Source organism: Podarcis tiliguerta, assembly GCF_965153285.1.
Source record: "Podarcis tiliguerta genome assembly, chromosome: 2".
Lineage (NCBI taxonomy): Eukaryota > Metazoa > Chordata > Lepidosauria > Squamata > Lacertidae > Podarcis > Podarcis tiliguerta.
In genome coordinates, this window is record NC_139535.1 from 75,911,015 (window position 1) to 75,937,701 (window position 26,687).

At 38.7% G+C, this 26,687-nt stretch overlaps 1 protein-coding gene across 24 annotated transcripts in view; it reads right to left on the reverse strand.

The window, feature by feature from the left end:
* The window catches only part of TENM2 (teneurin transmembrane protein 2), a 753,140-nt gene that overhangs the window by 257,030 nt on the left and 469,423 nt on the right, over positions 1 to 26,687 (reverse strand). For 11 of the 24 annotated variants that reach the window (XM_083430641.1, XM_083430657.1, XM_083430656.1 and 8 more), the window contains one exon: positions 2,411 to 2,620. The exons of 3 other annotated variants lie outside the window; for them this stretch is intronic. In XM_083430641.1, the coding sequence (XP_083286767.1) occupies positions 2,411 to 2,620 (210 nt within the window). Of the gene's footprint in view, positions 1 to 2,410; positions 2,621 to 3,138; positions 3,196 to 26,687 lie in introns of all 24 variants that reach the window. 10 more of the 24 variants (XM_083430660.1, XM_083430659.1, XM_083430640.1 and 7 more) reach the window with 1 other exon arrangement.

Here is a 26,687-nt window from a genome sequence, read left to right on the forward strand (position 1 = left end):
ACAGTAGCATGAACTATTTTGATACTTTGAAAATCAGCCTGCAAACTGCATGCATTCTTACTAATTTATTCAGGCACAATTACTGCATTGCTCTTGTACATCTTGAAAAAAGAAAGACGACCCAATAATACAAATACATTAAATCATCCAAGCTACACCTACAGGTTCCAGGCTGCTACTGAATCAGAAAAGTCACAATCTAACGCCACTGAAAAAAGGAGGTATTTATCTTGCAGTGCTACACATTTCAGGAAAATGTAGCTGAAAAATAACCACTGCATATTTGCATTCAGGACTGATTATTGTTGAATTACCTGATTATCCTACTTTTAAAATGAGAAGCACATAACTAGAGCGTATGACCTATTTCATGCTCCATTCTAAAAAGGAAGGAAGTGTGAAAGTAAAAATGCCAGAAGAAACACAAAGCAGCATGGCGCTTTTAATGATTTTTGAAATACTTTAAAGGTTTGGTTGCAAGACGTGCTATAATACCAGCAGGTGAATGAGCAAAGACCCCCCTTCAGACAGACCCCCCTTCAAACAGACTGGCTTGAACGTTTAGGGCAACGTCAGCCACCTTGAGTCTAATCAAGGAGAAAGGTGGGGTGTAAATAAATGTTTAATAATATTTAAACCTATTTTGCTGTCTATTTGTGTTAGTTAATTTAAGGACTGTGTACTTTCCACTAATTTTGAAGTGGTTTATAATAAAATCAAAATACATAAATATACAAGGAACATGATTTCAGGTGTTTAATTTGAATGCAGTAAATGCTAAATATATAATATCCATATCTATATAACTAAAATTGGAGAAGACAACTACTAGAGAATATTATACAAATTTCTTATCACAACACCTCATAATGGTGAAACTTTAAACTTCCATGTAACCATGCTTAGAATAACAATTTAAGGTGGCAACCTTAATCATGAATGGTGGCTATCTTTTTTCATTAACAAAATATTGACGCTTTTTCATAACACAGCACCATAAAAAACATACTAATCTAAATGAAAACAAAAAGAGAAAAGAGAAAAGAAATGCAAAGTCCTCTCTCAAAGGTAGATCTTAACCCTTCTCTCACACAGAAAGGGGTGGACCTTCCCAGCTCACACTTGCAAGCTTCCCTTTGTTCTCCCACAGATCCCTGCCTCTCACACGGGGGTCCTTCACCAATCATGAATGGCGGACATCTTAAGAGAATTGTGATCTCTTATGCTTCCTTCTCAAGAGAAATGACAGCAGAATCCAACTCAAGTTCATTCCTCCAGTTTTACAGCTCATAAATGCTGAGAATACTGTTCACTGTAATGTATTAAAGCAAAAACTCAAGTAAAAAGTTTTATTTTATTTTATTTTTTATTTTATTTTATTTTATTTATTTTATTATTATTATTTTATTTACTAGTTCTGGATTTACACATCCATTAAGCATTGTGACATATAATAAGCAGACATGTTACACTACTTTAAAATGGTACTATAATAGAAAAATTGGGATAATAAGATTCTTTACTTTTATTTTTAAAAAGGTCAAAGAGTAAAAAAGGTCTAAATTTGAAATGGCAGAGCCTCCAAAGACTTTATACAGAACCTAAAATGATACTGAATATTGGAATGAGTATTGAAACGAAACTAACCTTTAAACGAAGTGAAGAATCACAGTCTACCAGTCTGTTGATTTAGGTTTCCCAAATTTTTGGTGCCTGTGTGTGAAAACCACCTGTACCTGGTTTTTCCAAGTACTCTACAATGCTTTTACAGCATCTGAACTCTGACTTGTGAAAGGATCTTCTGCAAGGACTGAGTTATGCAAATCAGAACCTACTTACTCATGTAAAATGGAACCTACTTTCTCATTTAAAAATACAATCTAAATGTTTTATAAGCCAGAAGTCAATTTCAAAGGGCATCACCATTGCATGAAGACTGGAAAGTTAGGATTAGCTGTTAATACCGATATGAGGATAGTGTGAAACATAACAACAGGGCCAGCTTAACATTTTGCATTTTAAAAGCCAATGTATTATTCTATATAAATGCAAAGCAGTGAAAACCCTATCGGTTATATTTTTCCTACAAACAAGTACAAATCATACATGAAGATTTCCATCAGTTAATAAGGCACATTAATGGTTTCAGTTTCATATAGGTAACTACTAATTCAAAGGAAACACTCCCAAATAAAACTTTGTCAATGAGATATCAAATGAATATTCATCTATCAAGATATAAAACATTAATCTAATAAAGCATTCAAAACCTCCAGTTTTTCGCAGTTACAAATATTTGCCCATTTCTCACAATGTTCATGCTTGAGTCACTGTTTTCATGACAACTAGAAATTGCTCATTTGAGCTAAGAATTTTATAATCAAATGCCACATGTATAGCGTTTCCTTACCACTGCTGGAAGTCTGCTGTGGCCCTGAGCATGCTCTTAGCAGGTATGAATTTGGGGAGAACTCCTCATCAGGGTTGGTATCCATGATTTGATGGGAAGTATTGCTGTCTAGCAAGGGCATCTGGCAGCTAACTGGTGGTGGATTATGGGAACTGGGCAGCTGAGCGGATGGGAGAAGGCTAGACGAGGATGTAGGTGGAATGGGACGACCTGGGAAAGAGGACAGAGGGATCAAAGTTCAGCAATGAATGTAATGAAAGAAACCACAAACAGTAACACTGAAATTGTTTGTTACCACATATGATTACAGCTGGGGCTGAATCAAAATACCCATTGTCAATTGGTATTGACTCTCCCCTTTGCATCATATTCAAGACGGTATGATCAGCTGTGTTGACAAGGCATTCCAAGAAAGGGGATTGGCCTCTCCTGATAATGTCTTCACAGCATCAGCCTGTATCAGGCTATATGAACCGATGCTAGATGAATGAAAATAAAACCTATTTGTAAAACAGCACTGAACACACACACTTAAAACCCCCTCATCACTAATTTTTTTAATATAAGAAAGTTTTAATGCCAATAATTTGTTTTAGAGGGAACAGGCAGTTTTCTATACCCACCAATTGATCTAGCATCAGCATTATGTTTGAGGAGATTCACAGATCCACAATCACAGAATAAAAATCCCACTTGGAAGCATTTTGTAAGCCAGTTATTTTCAGTACCTAAAAGAAAACAGCACTCCTCCCTCTGTTGTTTTCTGCTCTGCTGAACCAGGGTTTCTGAATGTTGTAAAGAAAAATGATATGAACTGGACTCAGAAAACTTGACTGACACATTCAAGTCCGTTTAAAAAACAAAAGCATTATTCGCAAAACAGCTTCACACTGAAGCCTCCATTCACTGAGAGATGGGAGTGAAAGGCAACAGGATTATAAAAATATCCCTCATAAGTACCAGTAATGCACACCTCAGTAAGCCATTGCAGATGTTGCTCCATTTTTGTAAATTCAGGTAATAAATTATTTTGACTCCTGCTGCTGCTGCTGCTACAACTACTACAGCATTACACACAGAATCTACAAAGCATTGCACAATAAAAGAAATACAAAAGCAAAAAAACAAAACCTATTTTAGTTTCATAACATAAATGAGAAATGCATCCTAACTCAGTATCAGCAGCAATGCTAAACTAGCTAACTAGTCCCAGGAAAATCTCTCTTGAATAGCAACCCAAATTCTAACTAGAGTGCTGGTAACATTCTCTCAAGTCACTCAAAGAAAAACTTTGAGGGTTTGTAAAAACCTGCCTGAAACCAGATAACAGCTTTTGAAATTTCACCCTGTATCAGATCAAGCCTGAGCTGGAAAATAATTCCTGGCTTCCCTTCCCACATCTTTGGGAGCTCTCCCTCTTACCATAATCCCCATTCCCAAAAAAACCACTCCCTCTTCCCTTACTTGGCAAGCAGAAGTGGCATGTGTTTTAACATGCAGAGAGGAATGAGTTTTCTCCTACTTCCTTCTGTCCTTCCCTCTTGTTGCCCCCCCCCAGCAGAATAGTAATTGAAGTAACATCTCCCATTAATCCCTTTCAACTACTGCCACTCATCATGCTGTGGGACAAAGAAGGAAGGAATTCTCTTCCTGTGCACCACCATTATGTTTCCTGCCAGCTGTCACTTAATAGGCAAGTAACGGAAATGGGGATGTACTGGATGGGCACTGAAACAAAGGTTATTTGGGAACAGGTATGGCTGGTGGAACACGAGGCATTCCTAGCTCAGAAAAATGATCAGAGTTCTCTCCAATTCACTTGTTGCCAAATTAACCCAATGTGTCTGGAGACAGCTTGCCCATCTCTAGTTTTAATTATCCTGCAAGGTGTACAAGGTGTTGTACAGGTGTTGTGAAGTGGGTTTTGCTGGTTCCAGAAGGGTTTGTGTAACAACCAATAAGAACCTCCTCTGAGTCTGAAAGGGAAGGAAAATGGACGGAAGGCTGCTCTGTTAACCTTAGAAGATTATGTGGAAAGATGGTCTTCAATTATGCAGGGCAGAATCTTTAAAACACTGAACATAATACTACACTGGAATTGGGTCCAGAAATAATTTGATAGCCAATGCAAATGAGCAAAAATAAGTGTAACATGCTCTTTGGAGGGTCTGATCTTTCAGGAGTATTATGGCACCATCAACGAAAGTTAAACTCCCAGGCTTATATATAACAGTCCTAATAAAACTAGCTGTCCTTTTTTGTAGACTCAGGTGGCACCTGTCCCATCTTGGCATGTTTATTTTAAATCTGTGTCAGAGTTTCACACATAAGCACATGAATTTTACTTTGCCAAAGCAAATTGCATTCCAACATAATCATGATTTTGAAATGGATTAATATGTCGTACACACCAGCACATTCCACCCTATACAACCTACCCAGGGCATAGTCTTCATGGTTACATTCCAGAACACAGTGTGTGCCCTCAGTGAAGTGCTTTCATAGCACAATTGCCAAGGCACTTGAGAAAGTCATTCTGTGGGTCTGTTTCCCCTGGAAATTAGTTTAAACACTATCTTACCCACAGGGTATTTATGTAACTTTGTGGCTGTACGTTATTGGCTTTCAAAAATCTGTATATCCACATAATAGAGAATGTATTGAATTGTGGCTGTAAATTGTGCAGAACGAAAATAATGTATATATTGTATTTTGCTGCTGAAAAGATATGGTTGTCAAATTAGAATTAAGTTAAGCCAAAACATTCTTTGGTTTAATCAGAATTGTACATCTACCAGCTCATATTTCTAACTGCTTCTATCTTCCAGATAGAAACCCATCAATGCACAACAGAGAAAAACACCCTTCTATATGCTCCCTTTCCTATATTATTTTTCCAGCTCACCACACCAAGCCACCCATTCAACAGAACTTAGTGCAGGAATACATGTTTTAAGGCCTCAGCATTAAATGCTGACTCAACAGAGTTGCTTGCCTAGGGTCAGGACAATTCTCTGCAATTACAGTTCCTAATGACTGAAATACCTAAATGCCCAAGCTTCTTTCTTGCTTTAGCACTTCAAACATGGAAGGATAGATGGCAGGAGATTCTTTGCATTGCACATATTCATCATCCTTGTCAGGGAAAAAGAAATTAGAGAAGACCTGCTGCTTGACTGATTTTTGGGAGGAGTAAAAATGGTTTGTGTCTGGTGAGATGGAGAAATTGTTCAGGAGTAGCTTAACCATGTGGAAATGTGACCTCTGTATTGCTGCCAAGGTCAGTGAGGCATACAAAGCTCTGCTGCATATATGAATTAGCTACAAATGTTAGAGAAATGGGATTTTACAGTAGTTCTTTTCAACTATGGTTTATACAACTAGTTATAATCATGCAGTAAAATAAAGAAAGGGGGTTATCTGAAATCTAAGGCTTGCAGATATCATCAAAGTTAATGATACTGATTTATCCAATACTAAAGGCTGATTTATATACTGTTGAGAAACGTAAATCTCAAGCAACATGGACATGGGGATTTTGCCCTCCTCCGCTTTCATTCTCAAAACAGACCGTGTGAAATGACAGATTTGAAGAATCACAGATATTTGCATCACTAAAACAATCAACATCAGAGCAGGCTTCTATAGCAGGAATTGTACTTTGGAATACCCCATGGTGCATTATCAGTAGGAGACACTTCCAAGCCACAGCCATAGGGTGGATTGTGCCCCCACCCCGCAGTGCAAGTTGAAACGCAGAAAGAGGCCTGGCTGACAGTGACATTTCTCCGAACTGCTGTGCACCAAAAGTTCTGTAATTTCACAGCAATATGGCCATTCTCATAAAATCATTGTGGCTTCCACTCCCCCCTCCCAAACTTCAGGAGCACTCTTTTTTGGATGTTGGCCCTAACCACAGCTATTGGCTCATAGCAATTAATCAATTGCAACAGCACCTGACTAAATGTATGCCTGCATTTTAGACAATCTAGTAGGTCATGGTGGGTGTGTAAAAACTGTATGTACATTTAAAAAAGCATTACTGCCTTGGGTGAAATGGAAGCAAAAAATTGCAAGCTTCAAAGTTTGCTACAAAAGCAGCCAAACACTTTTTCAGTACCAATAACTCTTTTTCCTAACCTTATCTAAGAGATGTGTTTACTGGTGATAAGAGGACCAAAGTTGATGTCATAAACCCATGACATGTATATCCTTGTGAAATATTACACTGTATGTCAGAGAAAATTAATATACAGATTCAGATTTATTGTGGTTCTCTTTCCAACAAAATGACTCAAGCATCAAGAATTATATTTGACACACCTTGCATGGGAAAAATATCCTGTATATGAGAAATTCTCACACATTCTGACTGTGTTTAAACACCACATGTGAAATATAAGGAAAAACAGGAAGGATTTTAATATTTTGTAATCCACATATGCTCAGCCATATGTGTGTGTTTTCTAGCATGAGCTCAGCTTGACCATATTTAAGAAGAAGTGGTAAAATTCTTTTTTAAAGTGATATGCAGGTCATCATAATTAAATACAATCTTTTTAAATAAATTGTGCAGCCCTAATCATTTGATATATATGAAACATACTGCACATACTGCAAAAGTACAGAACAGATAATACTCATAATACATCTATCCATTCCATCATTTTGAATTTTATCTTTAGCACAATTATTAAAGTATTTATTGTAACCATGATTAGTAAAGATTTCCGTAAAATCACAAAGTCATAAAGTTGTTTCCCAATATTTGTAAATATTTTTCAGTGACGTATTAGTAAATGTTTACAGAACTATGCAAATACCAGAAAGAAACAAAAATAAAACAAAATAAGGTACCATATTTTTTGCTCTATAACTCACTTTTTCCCTCCTAAAAAGTAAGGGGAAATGTGTGAGCGTCTTATGGAGCGAATGCAGGCAGCACAGCCATCCCAGAAGTCAGGACAGCAAGAGGGATTGCTGCTTTCACTGCGTAGCGATCCCTCTTGTTGTTCTGTCTTCTGAGATTCAGAATATTTTTTTCTTGTTTTCCTCCTCCAAAAACTGGGTGCGTCTTATGTCTGGTGCGTCTTATAGAGCGAAAAATACGGTAACTTTTTCACACACACACACAAACCTAGAGCAAAGAAGAGAACAGGCACAGGCCATAAACCAATCCTGTTTTGCTTCAAATTAGTAGCTATTATACTATTGTATAATGTGAGACAAGTTTCATCATCCAAATTGTAGTCAACCTTAGAAATGATATATGATTGCTGCACTGTAAAACGTTGTAGTGAGCTGGCCAAGACTAGAGTTGTGTACCCTATCTCTGAGCTTTTCATGCACACACAAAAAAGGGAGAGTATGAAAAGTTCCCAAACACATTTGTGGAGGAAAAATTAACGCACTTTTCAAGCATTTCATATGAACACTTGAAAAGTCCCATTTAGCAGCCACCACATTCCTCCTTGCCCTGCTTCTTGCTAGTCCCCACCCATAGGAGCCGACTCCTAGGGCCATGGGGGCTTTGGTCCCCGCAAAAATTTTTTTGAGGAGGCCGGCACCTACAAAGTTGATGGGCATTGCCATTCAAAAGGTGTGTGTTCACCGTGTCATGTGATTAGTTATGCCGGGTGGGGCTTACCTGAGCCCCTGCAATATTTAATTCAAGTTGACACCCCAGTCCCCACCCTTCCCAAACAGAAATGCCTTATCTTGAATACAATTTGGGATAAGAAATGGTGAAGAGCACAGCATTATTTCCTCTCAGGATCCATGACAGGGAATGATATGCAATATAAATAAGAAAAAGACAAGAAGAGACGCCATTGGCCTTTTGTGTCAGCTGGAAACCTTTGTTTCCTGTACTATCCCTTTGCCCAAGATAATGAGTGTGGGCACACACATATGAAAATGTGAACTAGCATTTTATATTGTGGAGCACCCTGAGATCTGTGGATGAAGGACAGTATACAATATTATGATTATGCTAAATGCTATCCATTATTCTTTCACAAAGTAAGCCCTTTTTTCTTGGAGAAGGTGTGGTACATTGGCAGCAGGGCTGGCCCAAGACATTTTGCCACCTGAGACAAAAAAAAGCTTGCTGCCACACCTGCTCCTTCTCCATGGGCGTGCATGGCACCATGCTCCCGCTTCCTTCATTTCCACTGAGGGTGTGCCATGCTGCCACCACACACCCCTCTTCCTGCAGGCAAGCCACACAGCTACCATCCCCCCACAGCAGGAGCATGGCTGCAGCGGAGGTGGCAGCTGCAGGGCATGGAGGAGGAGTGACATGGGAGTGTGGCAGGCCCATGACATGGCAGTGAATGACATGCTCCTTGGGCCCAGATCTGCCACCTGAGGTAACCACTTCATCAGCCCCTAGTTCGCAGAAGGAATAAGACAGCGGTAGAAGAAGACTGCCAACTCCAATTTGGCTCAAACCCATCTTGAAAAGGGCTGGACCTCATTTCAATTTGGGCTGCGCTTTACAAGTGGGGGAAGTTTGCATTTCGAATTTCCCCGTTCAATACTTGTCCCATTTCTACAAGCAATTAGAAATATATTGAGAATAGCAAGGGATCAAGCTCACTAATGCATGGAGTGATACTATCATTAAGTACAAGCCCATCTCCTGGCATACCAGTAACTGAAGCTCAAATTACACAATGGTCCCCTATGTTTGACAGCTTTTACTACCTCTGTATCAGTGAGGAGGAAAGAGCCACTAGTAAGAATCAGTCTTGTATCTGCAATCCTGTAGATGGCTTAGCCATTAAGCTTCAAAATGTCTTTGTCACAGAGTGATGACTGTTAAAATTAAGAAATACTTCAGAAGCATGACAATCCATGAACAGTCTTGCTTTGGAGTCTCACAAGGACCATCATGGGAAATCAGTAACCCTGACTTATTGAGAAAAATGAGAGCATAAGAAAAGCCTGGTTATGTGCAGTACACCATGCATACTCTTATTGCTCAGGCATCCAGGAAAGAAAACAACTTCCTCACTCTTGGAGAGCAAATAGAGCAGGATAATATGCAAGTTAGCTTCTGCAGGCCTACATGAGAGTCAATTCCCATGACCACTTCTGATGTGCTAAAATCACCATAAGGTGATGTTTACCCAGTATTTTCACATCACAGGTTTCAAGTGATAGCTCTCTCATGTTATAAAATTAAAGGTTACCATATCTTACAGGTTAATTATGAGTCTTAGAATTTATTTAACCTGTAATTTAATGAAGTTCCAGCTCAGAATTTATCACAGGGGGAAAACAGGGAAAGGCACCTTGTGTAACTGTAACTTGTGTAACTGAGTCATGTATTTGGGGAAGGGGAGCATTTAGATCAGAAAAACAGGGAGAAAGGCTTAAATATCCTCTCCCATTTTGCTGCTGCCCCAATGCAATTAGGGAACAGTTGAAAGTGAGAGTGAAATATCAGGAGATTATATTATAAATGCTTGCGCAACATGTTACTTGACCCTCAGCAATTTGGAGCTAATTGTTTACAAATTTATATCAGCTATTGTATACTTAATATTTACATTACAAAGAGTAGGAGAGAACTCATATTAGAAAAATGTGTATTCTGGCATGAATCCCTCTTCTGCATATTCAGAAGGCAGTTTCAACTGGTGGAAAGAAAAGTAAGAGCCTTCCAACCTTCTTCATCTGAAGCATGTGGACATATTTATGTATACAGTAGTCACAGTCCTTCACTTGCTAGGTAGTTCAGGAGAAGATATGCTTGTGGCAACAATCTGTCCACATATGTGAAAGTCAAGATGGCATCTATATACAGGCTAGTCAAAACAGTATATGCTGTACACTATAGGACAAATAGTAAATGAGTCTAATGAGATTCCCCATTTTGTGCATTTTTTGACCCATTTTGTACAATGAAGATGAAGGCTAATTACTTTCTTCTTCTTCTTCTTTTTTTTTTGCATGTGAAAGGGTTGAAATCCTATTTAAATACATTTGACAAGATATGAAAATTCCTTCCAGCGGAAAAATAGCTGATGTTGTGTCCATATTTTAATAAAGTACATGATCTTAAAACAAAGGTTTCATGCATTTATCCTTATGGTATATGTGACTGGAACAGTCCGTATGTCTAGAAGCATGTGGCCAAATAATTAGGTGATTAATTCAAACTAATATGTAAAATTCAGGTGGTCCTCTGCCCCTCCTTGTCTCTTTAACGTTGTGGAAATGTACTGCAGCAGTTTAAAATAAAAGCCACAAAGGGTGTAATTCTCATGTCAGAAACTCTAGTTGAGTGGCTAGGGGAAAAAATCATTTGCACTTCCTCAAATAACAACATGGGGGATTCATAAAAGTGTGCATCAAATGAAGGCCTCGGCTTACATCCTAACTAAGCTTCTACTTGCAATAGCATTGCGTTACATTTTCCCAATTTTGCCTTTCCCTGATAGTCATTTTCTCCCTCAAATATCTGTTCTGGGACCTTCTGAAGCATCTTGAGAGATGGCAGAAGGGGCTGCAGGTGAAACGGGAGATTGGCAAAAATTAAAAAAATTGCTGTCTGACCCCCATAGTTCAGCAGGCATCTCTGTGAAAGGGGAAAAAACCTGGGTTTGTGGAGAGTCAAGCCAAGACCCAATTTTTCTCCAGCTCAGATCAGAAAGTAAAACATTTTTACAGGCTCTCAGATCTCTCTCAACCTGTTCTTTGTTTGTTTGTTTACAATTTTTAACATACCCATGAAAGACCTTATTAAAATGAATGCAAAATGATATCAATACATGGAACATGCAGCTGTGTGATGGTGGCAGGCTCTGACCACCTCATTTGGACTGTACCTGCAACACAGAGGTCCATAGCCTCTGTCCACATGGTCTGTAGCCTACAAAAATGCTGGATATATATCCTTGAGAGAAAGTCTTCTTACATACAGACTGGCTGCCTTCTCATATAATCCTAAACCAAACCAAGGCTTAGTGTGAACATGCTAGGTTCCAGGAAGGAAGTTTCTGCTGCTTTGCTCCTTCCCAGTAATTTTAGCTCAGCACAGCTTGGCAGCTAAATAAATGTTTGGCTTAGCATGTTGAGGAGAAAGCTTAACTAAAATCTTGGGTTTATATGACATGCTAAGCCAAGCCTTAGAGCTGGACCAGAAAGAAGGCTGATATCTGAAGAATTGATGCTTTTGAATTATGGTGCTGGAGGAGACTCTTGAGAGTCCCATAGACTGCAAGAAGATCAAACCTATCCATTCTGAAGGAAATCAGCCCTGAGTGCTCACTGGAAGGGCAGATCGTGAAGCTGAGGCTCCAATACTTTGGCCACCTCATGACAAGAGAAGACTCCCTGGAAAAGATCCTGATGTTGGGAAAGATGGAGGGCACAAGGAGAAGGGGACGACAGAGGACGAGATGGTGGGACAGTGTTCTTGAAGCTACCAGCATGAGTTTGACCAAACTGCGGAAGGGCAGTGGAAGACAGGAGTGCCTGGCATGCTCTGGTCCATGGGGTCACGAAGAGTTGGACACGACTAAATGACTAAACAATAATGACAACAAGCCAAGCCTTGGTACAAAGAGGATACCAACAACAGGGCATTTTCAGCTGATCTTATAGGAAAAAAGCTGAACTTATAGAAAGATATAAATTCAAGTTACGTATGATGCAAGTCATTTTAACCGCACACTGTGTTCTATCATCAACCAGAGGCAAAGATACAAACTCTCTGACTTCTGAAGTGTGTGCCAAAACCCAAGATCATTTTGCGAGGCAAGCTGCAGTTCTACAGTTCTGTCAGTCATTTGACAGAACTAAAGAATCAATCAGATACCCGCTATTGGACTAATGAGTAGTTTCTCGCGAAATAGTATCAAAAGGCCACAAACTTTTAGTTCTCATTTCTGTGGCACCATATGGAAGTGAGGAAAAATGATTGTGGTGTTCTTTGTTGTGGTGAATTTAAAAATCGCCCACTGAAGATCTCTGACACTACACATTGTGGCACTTCAAGTTAATTGCACCCACTTCGTTGCTAAAATAACATGACGGCTAACCTAGCCACATTTGGATGCATTTTCTTATTTGTACTCATTAGCATAGCAGAAAAATCCTCATTCAGAGCAGTCAGGAAGTATTTATGCATTTCAGAGCAGTCCAATAAATAGAAAAGCCTGAAAGAGGTTGCATCCTGCCTTTCCTAAGAAAATGCAAAGGTAGCAATATAAACAGAAAACCACATTAAAATATTATCTAAGCTCTCATTCTAATGAAAAATGTCAACTTCTCCTTTCACATGAATCAGAAAAAGGGACAAAAAAGCGGGGGGAAGACTCTGGCTCCTATTCAAAGACAGCCTAATTGAAGCATCTATGCTGTCAGCAATATTAATGTAATTTTAAAGAGTGGAAAATATTGTTAAATATGCCAGAATGGTGTAAAATGGATAGTAATGTGGGACACAATAATGCAAATTGAAAGATATATTACAGCACATTCAGTAGGCTCTTTGTCAGGTGGTGGCTGGGAGGCAGGAAGGAGGTTCAGTAACCTCATTGTGAGACAAACTGCTCAGGCAGAGGAGCCAGGCCAGAATCCGGCCACATAAGACTTTATTTCAGGCCACACAGGACTTTCTTTTCTCAAATCGCCAGATTCCAATGGGCAGACGGTTGCACTACAACTGCTGACTATCTTCAAGATGGCACAGCATGACAGATCACAGACATCAGACTGACAGCTAATAGTTTGTTTTGCCTACGCAATGCCCAGAATGAGGCACCTGAACTCTGCGGCTGATTCTGCTACTAAGAAACCACTTTGCAATTAGTCACATTTCAGATAAACACAAAAGTGATTGTCTATTTGGGGACTGCTCAGTATTTGAAAAAAGGAATCAGAATCAGAAAACAGTACATATGTTCAAATTTTATTTTGTACATGTTAAAACAGTACTCCTTCCCTTGTCAGCTTTCCTTAGAAAATCACAATTAAGGGAGCAAAATATTCTGCTCTATAGTTTGCCGTGTCTTCATTTTTATTTTATGACAGAAAGAATTTTCTAATTGTAAATATACTAAATATACTAACACCAAGTTGCCAAGACTGTGGGTGATAGTCAGCTAAGGTTTACTGAAAATGGATCCACTGAAATTAATGAACATGACTAAGTTAAGTCCATTAATTTCAGTACGGCTACTCAAGTTACAGGCTATTGAAAGTAAAACATCGTTAAACACCATCTTATGTTTTACACGGACATTCAGAAGTTGTTTTTAAAATACAGTATATTTTTCTTCATATGATGTCTGCCTGTGTACTCAAGGCCCAGTAAAATTAAACAGCTTGCCTGGGATCCAAAGATTCTGTTGCCTTATTGTACCATGTATAGCAAGGATGGAGAGCCTGGGCTCCAACTCCCATCAGTTCCAGCCAGCATGGCTAACAGTCAGGGATGATGGAAGCTTTAGTACAGCAACATCTGGAGCATTACAAGTTAGATAGTAGCTATTGCATTTTCCTCATCTGAAATCCAAATCTCACAAAAATTATGTTCTGTAAGGGCCAAATTAGCTGCAATGCAGGACATCTGTGAATAGGATCTCCCAGCCACAAGAGTTCCCAATACAAATTACAAATTGTAGTCATTCCAATAAGCTAGGGTTGCCATATTTCACACAGTGAAAATCCGGAAAGAAAAGTTGTTGAGCTTGTTTTGCTTCCCCCCCCCCTTTTTTTTTTGCCCAGAGTTGTTCACAAAAACAAACAACACTGCCGGATTTTCCTGGACATTTATATCAATTTACACCTAGACACTGCTTCCGACTGCAGTGTTCTGGATACGTCAGGAAATATGCCAACCCTACCATAAACTGCCCTAAGCAAAATTAGCAGCTTTGGCTGCTGGTTTCCACCCTGGAGAAAGCATTTGGAAAGAGTTAAACCCCCGCTTCCTGGAGCTACAGTTGTCATCTGAATCTGGGAGTCCATAGCTGTTTTGCTTTTTAAAAATATATATCACAAGGCACCCTATTTACAAAATGTTCATGCCATAGCTAGTTTGCCCCTAAGATAGTTATCATCCCAAAGTGGTTTGTTTTTTTATGGGACAACCATAGGCGCATGTTTGTGAAAACTGAACCTACTGTGTTAGATAAAGTCACATATATCTAACAATAAATATGTATAATTAAATATGAGCTTTCTCACTTGGACTCTCACTTATTTCTTTTAACTTTAACAAATTATTGCTTCTCAGCTATGAAGATATCATTAAGCATATGCCAAGTAATCAGCCTGCAACTGTAATGGTTTCAAGAACGAAAAGAATTTTCTAATCTTATTCAGTGATGTTTTTTCCCAAGACAGCAACAGATTTTGTAAAATGAGGGTTATATCTTCTCATTATAGAATCTAATCTCCCAAAAGACATTCAGCAGCTGCAAAACCTTTACATCTTTTAGTTGTAAATTGTTTATATTATTTATCCTTCTTTAACTAAAAAAGAAAGGGCCATCAGATTTTTTAACAAGATGAGAATATAATGACTTGGGCTTTCAACTTCAGCAAACCCACACTTTAACAAGGTCTATGCTGTTATGATGACTGGAAAACATATCACAGCCATTTATTTCTAGTATTAATCTCTTTTCATCCTAAATGTCAATTATGTAGAATTATTCTCACTCTCATGGCCTTTTTTTAAGACACTATATAGAGCGATCAGTTTGTATAAGGTGAATGAAAATCCGATGTTCAAGATGGCAAGGGTTGATTGAAGATTTTATTTTTTCTCAATAAGAAACAGATGTGTGAACATGCCTTGGCTTCTGCCACCTATCCCTTCACATTTTAAAGTTGCAATCCCATTGAACACAGTGGGATTTACCTTTGAGTAACTATGCACAGAATGGAGTTGTAAATCTCATGAATCTCCCAGCTTCTTTTTTATACATTACTTACATATATATACAGTAAAGTAAAGGTAAAGGTACCCCTGCCCGTACGGGCCAGTCTTGCCAGACTCTAGGGTTGTGCGCTCATCTCACTCTAAAGGCCGGGAGACAGCGCTGTCCGAAGACACTTCCGGGTCACGTGGCCAGCGTGACAAGCTGCATCTGGTGAGCCAGCGCAGCACACGGAACGCCGTTTACCTTCCCGCTGGTAAGCGGTCCCTATTTATCTACTTGCACCCGAGGGTGCTTTCGAACTGCTAGGTTGGCAGGCGCTGGGACCGAATGACGGGAGCGCAACCCGCCGCGGGGATTCAAACCGCTGACCTTTCGATCGGCAAGTCCTAAGTGCTGAGGCTTTAACCCACAGCGCCACCCGCGTCCCTTAAATATATACAGTATCTGCTTTTAAATAATCATTTTTGTTCTCCTGATATTAGTTCACATAATGGAGATTTATGTAGGAAAATCATATCAGATTAAAATAATTTCTGTCAAGGGACATTTTTTGTTGAATGGTAAGTTGCAAAAAGGACATTTGCCCTTTTCAGACAAATTCCAAACACTTTGCCTTGCCAATAATGCCAGTCAAATGTACATTTCATGTGATCAAGTCTGCACTAGTCTGAACTAGTCACAAAGGACACAGCACATATATGCATATTATGTACACATACCCTCATATGGAAGCCGTAAGGAATACTGTAATAATGCATATGCTGGCATGAACTTTACAGAGAAACTACACTACATAGTCTCCAACATTCCTGGAAGTTCTTGCACAGCAGCACCAAGAGCCCTCTGTCCTCACATTTCCTCACCTCAGTAGGTTAGAGAAAATAAGATGGCAGGTGGGCTTTCAGGAGGGTGAAGACTGCAAGGAAGCCTCAAAACCATTACATTCCTTGTGGCATTACCAGGAGCAACATGTTTCCCATAAACATAACATAAAAACAAAAACAACACATGGAGTACATATTATTAGAATGTCAATTACAAAAAGTAACAACAAAGTACATATAGAATAGGCCCGCTGATTAGTCCTCTTCATAGAGATGCATATATTATAGGGGATTGAAATAACTGTGCTGACTTATTGATGTGATCAATAAACAAAGAACACGTGCCTAAAAATCTCTCTCTCTTTGCCTGTCCATTAAAAAGTCTTCTTTGTATTATTGTGATTCACCCTGAAATCATTTTTTCACGAAAGGTGATATATAACTATTTTTTAAAAGATTAGATGTTATTCAAATTAATCCCATTTTTACAGGGACAAGAGAGGGGGTCCACCCATCACTAAAAATAATGTCTTCTCTCTTTTTGTCTTGCTGTGACTGCTGTGATTTACAATAAATAAATAAATTTAAAAAGACCACCGATGATGATGATGATGATGATGAAGAAGAAGAGTTTGGACTTGATATCCCACCTTTCACTCCCTTTAAGGAGTCTCAAAGCGGCTAACAATCTCCTTTCCCTTCCTCCATTACAACAAACACTCTGTGAGGTGAGTGAGGCTGAGAGACTTCAGAGAAGTGTGACTAGCCCAAGGTCACGCAGCAGCTGCATGTGGAGGAGTAGGGAATCGAACCTGGTTCACCAGATTACGAGTCCACCGCTCTTAACCACTACACCACACTGGCTCTCAGTGTGTGCAATGTGCGTGGAATGAGGACACGTGGAGAGGTTATATGGTGGCTGTCTCAGAAAAGCCTTGGCAATCCGACCACCACCCAGCCAACAGTGAAAACTGCAAAATTTGGCACATCCTGAGCTAGTGTTGTAAACTGTCATTTATGAGTGAAACTAGCTGAGTATTGGGGAGCAGGGAATTATGGCATCTGCTATGTTTCAGCTGTTTTAGACTAATTTTAATATAAGTTTAAGCAGATATTTTATATTTGCTATTGATTTATTGCTACTTTAGAATGAACAGCCTACAAATTGAAACATTCTCAAAGCAATCATTTTCCAAGATGAAAGTTTCCATGAAACATACCGTTCTTTCATTATTTTATGCACTGCATGAAGAATCCTTTGAAATCATAGCAATAATTAGTGATTCAAGCAGCTAGAGTTAGGAGTAGGTGGGAAAGATCACACTTTTTGAAAGTAAAATGAGAATATTCAGAGCTGTAACAATTTAGCATTTCTCAAGTTAGACTATGTCAATGTCACAGACAGACTAATTTGAAATCCAACTAAAATACCCAAGACTAGGTGTTAACTCTTTACCATCTTTAAACATCAGCATAAGGCATGCCCTGAATGAAGGTTTTGGGAAATATACTTATTTAAACAATTTCAAAGATATATAACATATACTGAGAGCACCACAGCAGCGCAATTCAGTTCTCTCTCTCTCTCTCTCTCTCTCTCTCTCTCTAGCGTCTTGATCCAGGCTGTTTGCATTCGCCATACGTGACTCCATTTGAATACACACAAAAACAGCTATTATGGAAAGCCTGCACTATTATGTTAAAGAATCTTTTACATATTGGCTTGGATCGTAATTTTCCTTCAATGAAAAGAACAGAGTTCATGGAATACTTTCCCCTTTCTCCTGTAGCTCCCTGAAAATCTGTTCCTGGGAATGTTAGGAAACAATGGGGACTGCAGAGAGGGGAGTGAGTTGGCAGAAAGCAGTGGTATATGTGAGAAGTATGTGGCACTTCTGATTTCTTAATCATGCTTAACATATCAAACTGTGGGTCAGAAATTGGGAACCTATTACCAGTCTGCAGTCTTTTCCTATAAGAGTATTTGTGAATAATGACAGCTGCCACATGTGATATTCCATAAACTGGCTATCATTATTTGTGACTTGCTCCATATACATACGCATTCAGGCGATTTTCTCAATGCCACTTCACACATGGCTTTGGTGTGGTAAGGTGAATAAAGTTGTCTAATGCATGCAGTGAGTACCTGCAGACAGATTATCATGTTTTGACAGGATGCCACCATATGAAGTAGCTTGAAGCTACAGTGCTATATGAACTGGAATTGAGCTCTTAGAAATGCTTAGAGCACAACTGCCTAGAACAGTTTGTTTCGTTTAAAAAGGTTTAAAGTTGAATCATAACAATTAGTATGCTCTTAAAAGCCACTGAAACAAATATTGATTCCACCTCCACCGCTACAAAAATACAAACTATAAGTAGAAGTTTTTAGCTGAGATGCCATACCATCACCTGTTTCTGAATAATAATTACCTCTTTTTAACACCTCATTAATTAGTTAAGTCAATCTAAAATATAAGATTCGTAAATGTAGACTTTAAAAAAATTAAGGACAAAAAATTCTCTCCTCCTTCTCCTCCAGATTCTTGTGAACTTAGCACAAAAGTATTTGTAATTTGTATATAACATATATATCTTTTCATTTTGTTGGTGGACAGCCTTACTAGCTATAAAAGTTGTCATGGGAATATGTAACCAAGGAAAATCTTTGGATTTTGTTTCAGACCTCTCACCATGGCACTGTTTCTGTGAACTTATACAGTTCTGCAAATGGACTCTACAAGTGACAGCAGAGTAATTTACTGTATTTCAGGGGAAGGTAGCTCTTTAAAGTAGCCAGCTTCACACTCCTTGTTCTCTTTTTACACATTTAATCTTAAGCCCCTTTACAACTTTTATAAAAGTGAATTTTTTTTTAATCCACGGTTGAAATATGCTATGTACATATCCAAACTTTGTTTACACAATTAGAAGACACTCAAATGTATATCCCGGTAAATGACAAGGTTCCAGCAGCGAATTAACAAGAACAATTTTCCCATCTCAGGAGCTGTCAAGATGGGACCCGTTGGCCAATTTATCTTACTCTAGCACATCTCTGGTGCTTGTCAATCAATATGTGAAACATTTGGTGCTGATTGCCATTTTTCTATCCACTTCCTTTTGCCTCTCGTACCAGGCAATTTACTGCAAGTCAATCAAGGTTGAAGCAGACCTTGTTTAAATAAAACACTGTTGAGCTCTTTTCACACCAACAATTTCAAAGACAGAATGAGCTGTATCTTTTTACATTTACATTTATACTGCTTTTTCATTTTCTCCCAAAATGCCACGGTCAAACTATAAGCCATAAGGATACCCACACAAAGGCTCAAGCAATAAAAAACAACAACAACAGTCAGTCATTAAAGGTGGATGGAGCACTAGTGTGCACATTTTCACTGTCAAAAATGCAATCAGTCAACAGAGTGGAAGTGCCTAAAAGAGCAGGTTGCGTTTACCTCTATCTTTAACTTCAACTTATTCCGGGACAGAATAAGACAGATGTCATGTCCCATGCTGTCTGACCCAACTAACTCAGGGATCTTATTTCAAGGAGATTTTCCAGAACTAATTCAGTAGGTTCAGTAATATAGTGTACATATTATGCCAGTTTACCAAAATCAATTTCAATTTGATGCCATTTTGTAATTTTTAATAGGCTTCTAAAACTCTTTGTAATAAGTGCTAGTATTGGCTTGCAACCAAAATTTCATCAAATTTGGTTAAAGACTGCAGCCCCAAGAGCCAATGTTATGTTTGTTGCAAGTTGAAATCAGTCATATTGGTTGCCTGATGCTCAAAAGTTAAGGTAAAGTTTCGGATTCAGCGGGTCCCAAAAAGTATTTACTGGCTTTGGGTCTGTTTCTGAGCTCAGTTCAAACCCCCAATATCAAGGGTTTGATATTCAGAACCCTTCACAGCTGGGGCTCAAATTCTGATGGATTGCCTCTCCAACAACTATATACCTGGATGCTGACATCATAATCTGGAGCCCTGCTATGAGGGAAAGTGACTTTTCAGAAGTCATTCCCCTCCCACCTGATTATGGAATACTCTTCCCAGGGAGACCTGGTGTTCCTTTCTTTTTAGCATCAGGCAAACACTATTTTCTCACTATTTAGAATTATGTTGTGGTTTTAACAGTGTTCAGATTTGTGGTGGTTTTTTATGCCTGTGCTCTCTGTTTTAATTAATTTGGCTACATGTTTTTTTTTAATCTGTTCTCTGTTATAAAGTGACCGTTTATATTTTTATTGTGTTTTTATTTGTTGCTTTTTCTGTGTTTTATTATAATGTGATTATTTTTATGTTGTAGGCTACTACTCAGATCTCTTGTACTAAGGCAGCATATAAATAATGCTGAAAGAAGAACATCTCTTCCAAACAGCAAAAAGACAGAAGAGAGAGGCCCAAATGAGTCTTCCAATGTAGAGAGTTCCATGCAGCCACCAAATAGGCCTTCTCCTATGTCCCAGACAGTTGGACTTGTGGTCATAATGAAGCATGGAGGAGAGCTTGCCCATAGATCTGAAATAACTGCAGGTTGGTATAAAAACAAGTTCCTCCCTCAGCTTCCAGCCATGGTACGGCTGGAAAGATAGACATCTCTGCTTCATCCAAAATGATGGCTTGGAGGGTTGCATACTGTATGAAGGGAGAAATGCTTCTGGGCTTGTGCAAATTTCCTTCCATTCTTGGGCATAGCCAGGATTTTGGGGGAGCAGAACCTCAGTTTGCTATGTATTTTTTTTGATGGGGGGGCAGCCGCCCCTCCATGCTCTGTCCCCTGGTTACGCCCATGCTTCCATGCACATTTAAATAACACAATAAACCCCTTTGGGACTCCAGCTTCAAAGTCATGAATATCAGACTACAGTATTTTTAAAATAAAATAATGTTGTGGATATTAAGAGGGGGGAAATGAACTGAAATAATTTTTATTTTAGTAGCTTCATTTACTCTGTTTGATTCAATTTTCACTAACAGACCTGCTAATGTTTTCACCCCATTATTTAAGCTATTTCCCTTTTAACATTGTCTTTTGAAGTCAACAGAAAACAAGTTTAAAAGTGCCTACCTATATGTCTTTATCTCTCTCCTGAATTAAGAGAGAACAGTGCTTCAGATAAAAAGGAAGCCCTCACAGACGCTAGATAATTAATAAGAATAAGAAAATATTATTTTAAAATCAAACAGTTTATGTTATTAGAACTAAGGAGGAGACATGGGGTTTCAAAGAAAAAATAAATATTATTTTTTAATATATCCTGAAGCTCAAAATAGCCATTGTTTGCATTGTTGAAAAATATGTCCGGGAACATTCTTTGTGACTGTTTACTGCTAACCTTGAGGAAATGACTGTAAGTTAAGAGAAGGCAGGCTGCAGAAGGAACGCCTAGAACCACTTCTCCCAGGGGTTCTTCTCTGGAATGGGTGCTTTATTTCTATAGTCACTGGGTATGGGTTTCCTTAAAACCGTATTTTCACTTGTAGTGTGTTCTGGATAGGTTTTAGAGAAATCGTGTTATATGTTTGCTCTAGTTTTTATGTAGTGCAATACTTTGCTTGAACTCTTCTAAGTAAAATAGTTCTTAAGGAAACCTAATGGATGTCTTTATTTCATAAAATGTATGGACTTTACTGTAAAAAACCAACTCAAAAATGGTTTACAAAAAGAATAAAACAATGAAATGATCAGTAAACAAAGTAAGACAACTTAAAACCTTCAAAAATAATTAAAATCAATGATAAGCTAAAAACAACAACAATACAACAGATTAAAACAAATGTCAACATTCTACATGCCTGGATGGGTTTGCCTAAAGAAAAACGTTTTTAGCAGGGGCCAAAATAAGAGTGCTTTGAAGGCACCTGCCAGATATCAATAGGCAGGGCTTTTCAAAGTTTGGGTGCTGCCGCACTGAAAGATAAATTTATTAGAAATGCGGAATGAGCATTATGTGGCTTCTGTGACAGTGTCAGTTCAACCAATTGAAACACTCAAGTGGGTACACGTGGGGTAAGGCGATCTCATAGGTAAACTGGTCCCAAGCTGTTAAGAGCTTTATATAGTAATAGTAACACCTTGAACTTGGCCAGGTAGCAAAACGATAACCTGTGCAGATCTCTGTGCAGAGGTGTTATATGCTGACAGGTTATCACTCTCACCAGCAATCGTGCTGTAGCATTCTTCGCTAGCTGCAGCTTCTGGGTGAAAGACAAGGGAAGCCCCACAGAGTGCATTGCAAAAATGCATTATTGAAATAACTGGTGCATGAACTACTGTGGCTAAGCTTTCCCAGTCCAGGTATGGTTGTAGCTGTTGCATCAGTTGCAGCTGCTACAAGGTGCTTCCAACCACTGAGGCTGCCTAGGCCTCCACTGACAAAGCTGGATCCAGAGGAAATCCCAGACTGTGAGCCTTGTCTCTTGTGTTCTTTTTAAATTTAAAAATTCTGTGCAGTATTTGTTAGACCTACAAATACAGCTTCACGGGAGATTTCACACTGCCTAGTTAACTGAGCAACTTAGGGTTAGCCTAAATAGCAGGGATGTGAAGATTACTCCATAAGAGGCAGATAGCAACATTAACTCCACATTGTGTTGAAACCTTGTGCTGTTGTTAGTCTGTCGAAATAAAAAGCTGTCATGGAGCTAAAGAGATGATGCATGAAATGAATGTAGTTTATCATCTCCTAGAAATATGATGAATTTTTAATTAAGCATATGCAGCTATGAGACAAGAGATAGCCAAAGGAGTAAACAGTGTTTAATACTTGAAAGAAAGAAACACTGGCATGTAAAAATTCTAAATCTGTCACTAGATCTCAGCATTATTTTAAGATCTGATAAAGGTTACTGAACTTCTGTATTTGTAAGCCCAACTGACCATGAATGGGCTAAATACAGGTCATACATTTCAAGCATGATTCAGGCGCTACAATTTGTTAAGCTCCCTTAACAAACTACAGTTCCCAGGATTCCTTGGCAGACATCATGTGTTTTATATGTATGGTATGTCTGCAGTCAGACAGAAAATAATAATAATAATAATAATAATAATAATAATAATACCCCGTCCATCTGGCTGGGTTTCCCCAGCCATTCTGGGCGGCTCCTAGCAGAATATTAAAAACACAATAAAACATCAAACATTAAAAGCTTCCCTGATATAATATTCATAATAAACTAATGTGTGTACATATATCAGATCAGATAAAATATTGTGGAACAATCTAATTATTACATTTTGCTCCTCCTCAAAATCCTGTCCTATTCACTGTTAGCAAAGTTTTAATTACAGTTGCACATATTGGCTGTAGAATATTGTTTCCATTTAGAAATTACTAGGAAGATAAACATATGACAAACAAATAATAAACAAATAAATCATTTGATAGTTGGATAGTAAGCAGTTAATTGGCTTGTGGCAAAAAGTTGGTCTGAAATTTTATTCTCTCTACGGGTTCCCATTGATAGACCAACCTGAGTACATGGGAGTCGACTGAGAATGTTCGGCTAGAAAGAGAGAAAAATATGAGGGGGGGGGCGGATAGAGAGCCGGGGGGGAGCACTTCTCACATACATTTATATCACCTGACAGATGGGTAAAAAGAATACTTAGTTATTACTTTAATTCGCCAAAAGGGAAATAACACAATTCTCTATGAAAAGTCAATCACATATTTTCCCCTGCCCTATAATAAGCCAAAAGGGCCAGCATTCTCCTCTCTCCCTCTCTCTTTCTCTCTCTTTCCTTTGCCAGATTGGTTAAAGCATCAACCTTAATTTTATCCCGAACCTATAATTTTAGACGCTGTTAAGAGAATTGCACTTCCTTGACTCTCCAGAGCCCTAGGGACTAATTGAGAAGATTACCTGGAGGCTCTTGGTTTAAAGGAAAGAAGAGAAACTAGTTTGAAACCATTTGTATACAGAGTGACAGAAATAGGGATGTCTAGGGCATTTGTCTGTCACTGTAGTTCCTTTAAGTTTTAAACGACAGTCAATATACTGTCTTATCATGTGCGAGGGAAAAATAACAGTAATAAGACAGTGGCTTTCAGTCTGAAAGGATAAAATGTCTCTCAGTAAAGATGGCTAACAGATGCCGTTTGTATAATAGATGCCTTGCTTACAGGCACGAAACTGCATTAAGCAGTAACAGCTTTACCATATGAATTAGATAAGAGCAGTAGTACGATTCCCCAATCTAACTTCTGAAAAGTTATGAAGAAGCACAAACCAGTTGAAATTATTTTATATAAACAGTTGACACTACAAAGCCTTTTTTCAGTCTTCTAGTGTGCCTTGCCTATAGCCAAATTTCTAACAAGGTGTCACAACATTAAACAGTGCTTTGATGCTTCATATATTTTGCCAGGGTTCAAGAGGAGGTTCAAGAGGAAAACTGAGTTTTGGAACTGGCATTGCCACCTTGGATCAGAGGAGGAAAGGAAACCCTCCAGCACATCATTAGCAGTGTTTAACTCCCCTAATTTTAGAGACCATTCTAGAGAGATGCTTAACGTAGAGATTAATTGAGCTCTGTCACAGCTATTTTCAGTATTGAGCATCACAAGTTGAGGCAGATGAAGCAAGAAGAGTATGCTTCCAGGAAGGGGTTGAATATGTTCTCTCTCAGACAGTGGCGTAGCGTGGGTTGTCAGCACCTGGGGCAAGGCAAGTAATTTGCGCCCCCTAACCCGTGGATTTTAGCACTCGAGTCTCTTCCGTGCCCCCCCCAGATGTTGCGCCCGGCCCCCCCTGCACCCCCCACGCTACACCACTGCTCTCAGAGAAGCTTCACCTCTGACTTAACTGCAAACAGCTATCACACATATAAGATAACTAGAAATGGTTTCCAAGTTAGCCGGTAGGATTTACGTTTGAGATATTATTATTACCATTACTATTAAAATAATAATAATAAATAGAGCTATATACCTTGTGCAATGCCAATAAATTGAAGGGGGATTTGGATCCTGCAGATCCAGTGCCTCCCACAATCCTTTTCTACATCTGCAGAGCTTTCTGTGGACACGTGGAGCAGGCTTCTCCTCTGCCAGTGGAGCCGTATTTGCACTGCATCCTAAGGCCCCTCAGTCACTCTTTAGTGCTGCAGTCTAAGGCAGATATTAATAAGAAGAAGTACATACAGAAACACTTTCTGCATGCAAAGCATATGCTCTGCCACTGAGCTGTGGCCCTTACCTAAAGCCAAGTTCCAGTGATGTAAATATTCAGAATAACATTCTTAGAGAAGTTAAACTGAAGAGGCCTGTTAACTCTAAAGACAATTATAAACTGCAATTAAAAATTCAAATTACGTTAATAGGCCAAAGAAAAATAACTGTTTGCAGAAATCAGTGGCAATTAGTAGACATAATGTTTTTCAATTACGCTTGAGGGTATTTTTAGCCCTTCATAATTTACTATCATTAAAAAAAACCCCAATAATGAGTTATTAATAAACTTGTGTACAAACACAGAACTGTCTTCTAGGGACCTAATTCATTTAGATTTAAAGTGCTCTCTCTCCTAAACTTAGTCAATGTTTTTATATTAATAAATTGAAGGTAGCTACATGTCTCTCTGTCTCTTTAACACAGATTTCCCTCCTAAGTTTCTTGAAAACGTTTACTCCTTCACTTATGCAGCTTTCATTTCCCGTAGGATTCTAGTCAGCATTCATGCATGCCCTCACAATTCTATTCTTAGACAATGCAGCTTACTGTATAAATTGCACTGCACATGTGATGTGAGCCAGGGGACTTACTTCAACCAACTTAAAATATTTGAGCTTTTGATATTTTTCAGTGGAACAAAATTGATATTAAGCAGGAATGCAGCAACAACAAAAATAGTAATTAAAATGTGTGGAATGTCTAGCAGGTTCTTATTTACCATTCTGAAACTATTCACTTCCACTAATCCTGTAAAATGGGGAAGTCATACATATACATTAATGTGGAACAACACAGCAAGATTAATTCTGTAAACGACTGACATCAAGAGGAATGAGGAGCAGGCAGGTGGGAAATTATTGCAGATGACTACGGAATCTTTCACATGTTACAAAATTGTTAGCTACATTGTGCATAAGCCATATTTACTAAAAGTAGAGAAAGACAGCATCCAAATATTTAGGGTAAGCAAATACAGATGTGTAGTTAAATTGTTCCATAATTACCAAGAGATACTCACAATTTTGGCCTGCACGTACACAACACCCATTTTGCACATACAGTGGTACCTCGGGTTACAAACACCTTGGGTTACAGACTTCACTAACCTGGAAGTAGTACCTTGAGTTAAGAACTTTACCTCAGGATGAGAACAGAAATCGTGTGGCAGCAGCGGCAGCGGAAGGCCACCATTAGCTAAAGTGGTACCTCAGGTTAAGAACGGTTTCAGGTTAAGAACGGACCTCCGGAACGAATTAAGTTCGTAACCAGAGGTACCGCTGTAATGCTCCTAGAATAATCCTCAACAAGACTTGAGCTTGTGCAGTATAGCTCATAGCCCACATAGCCACGAGAA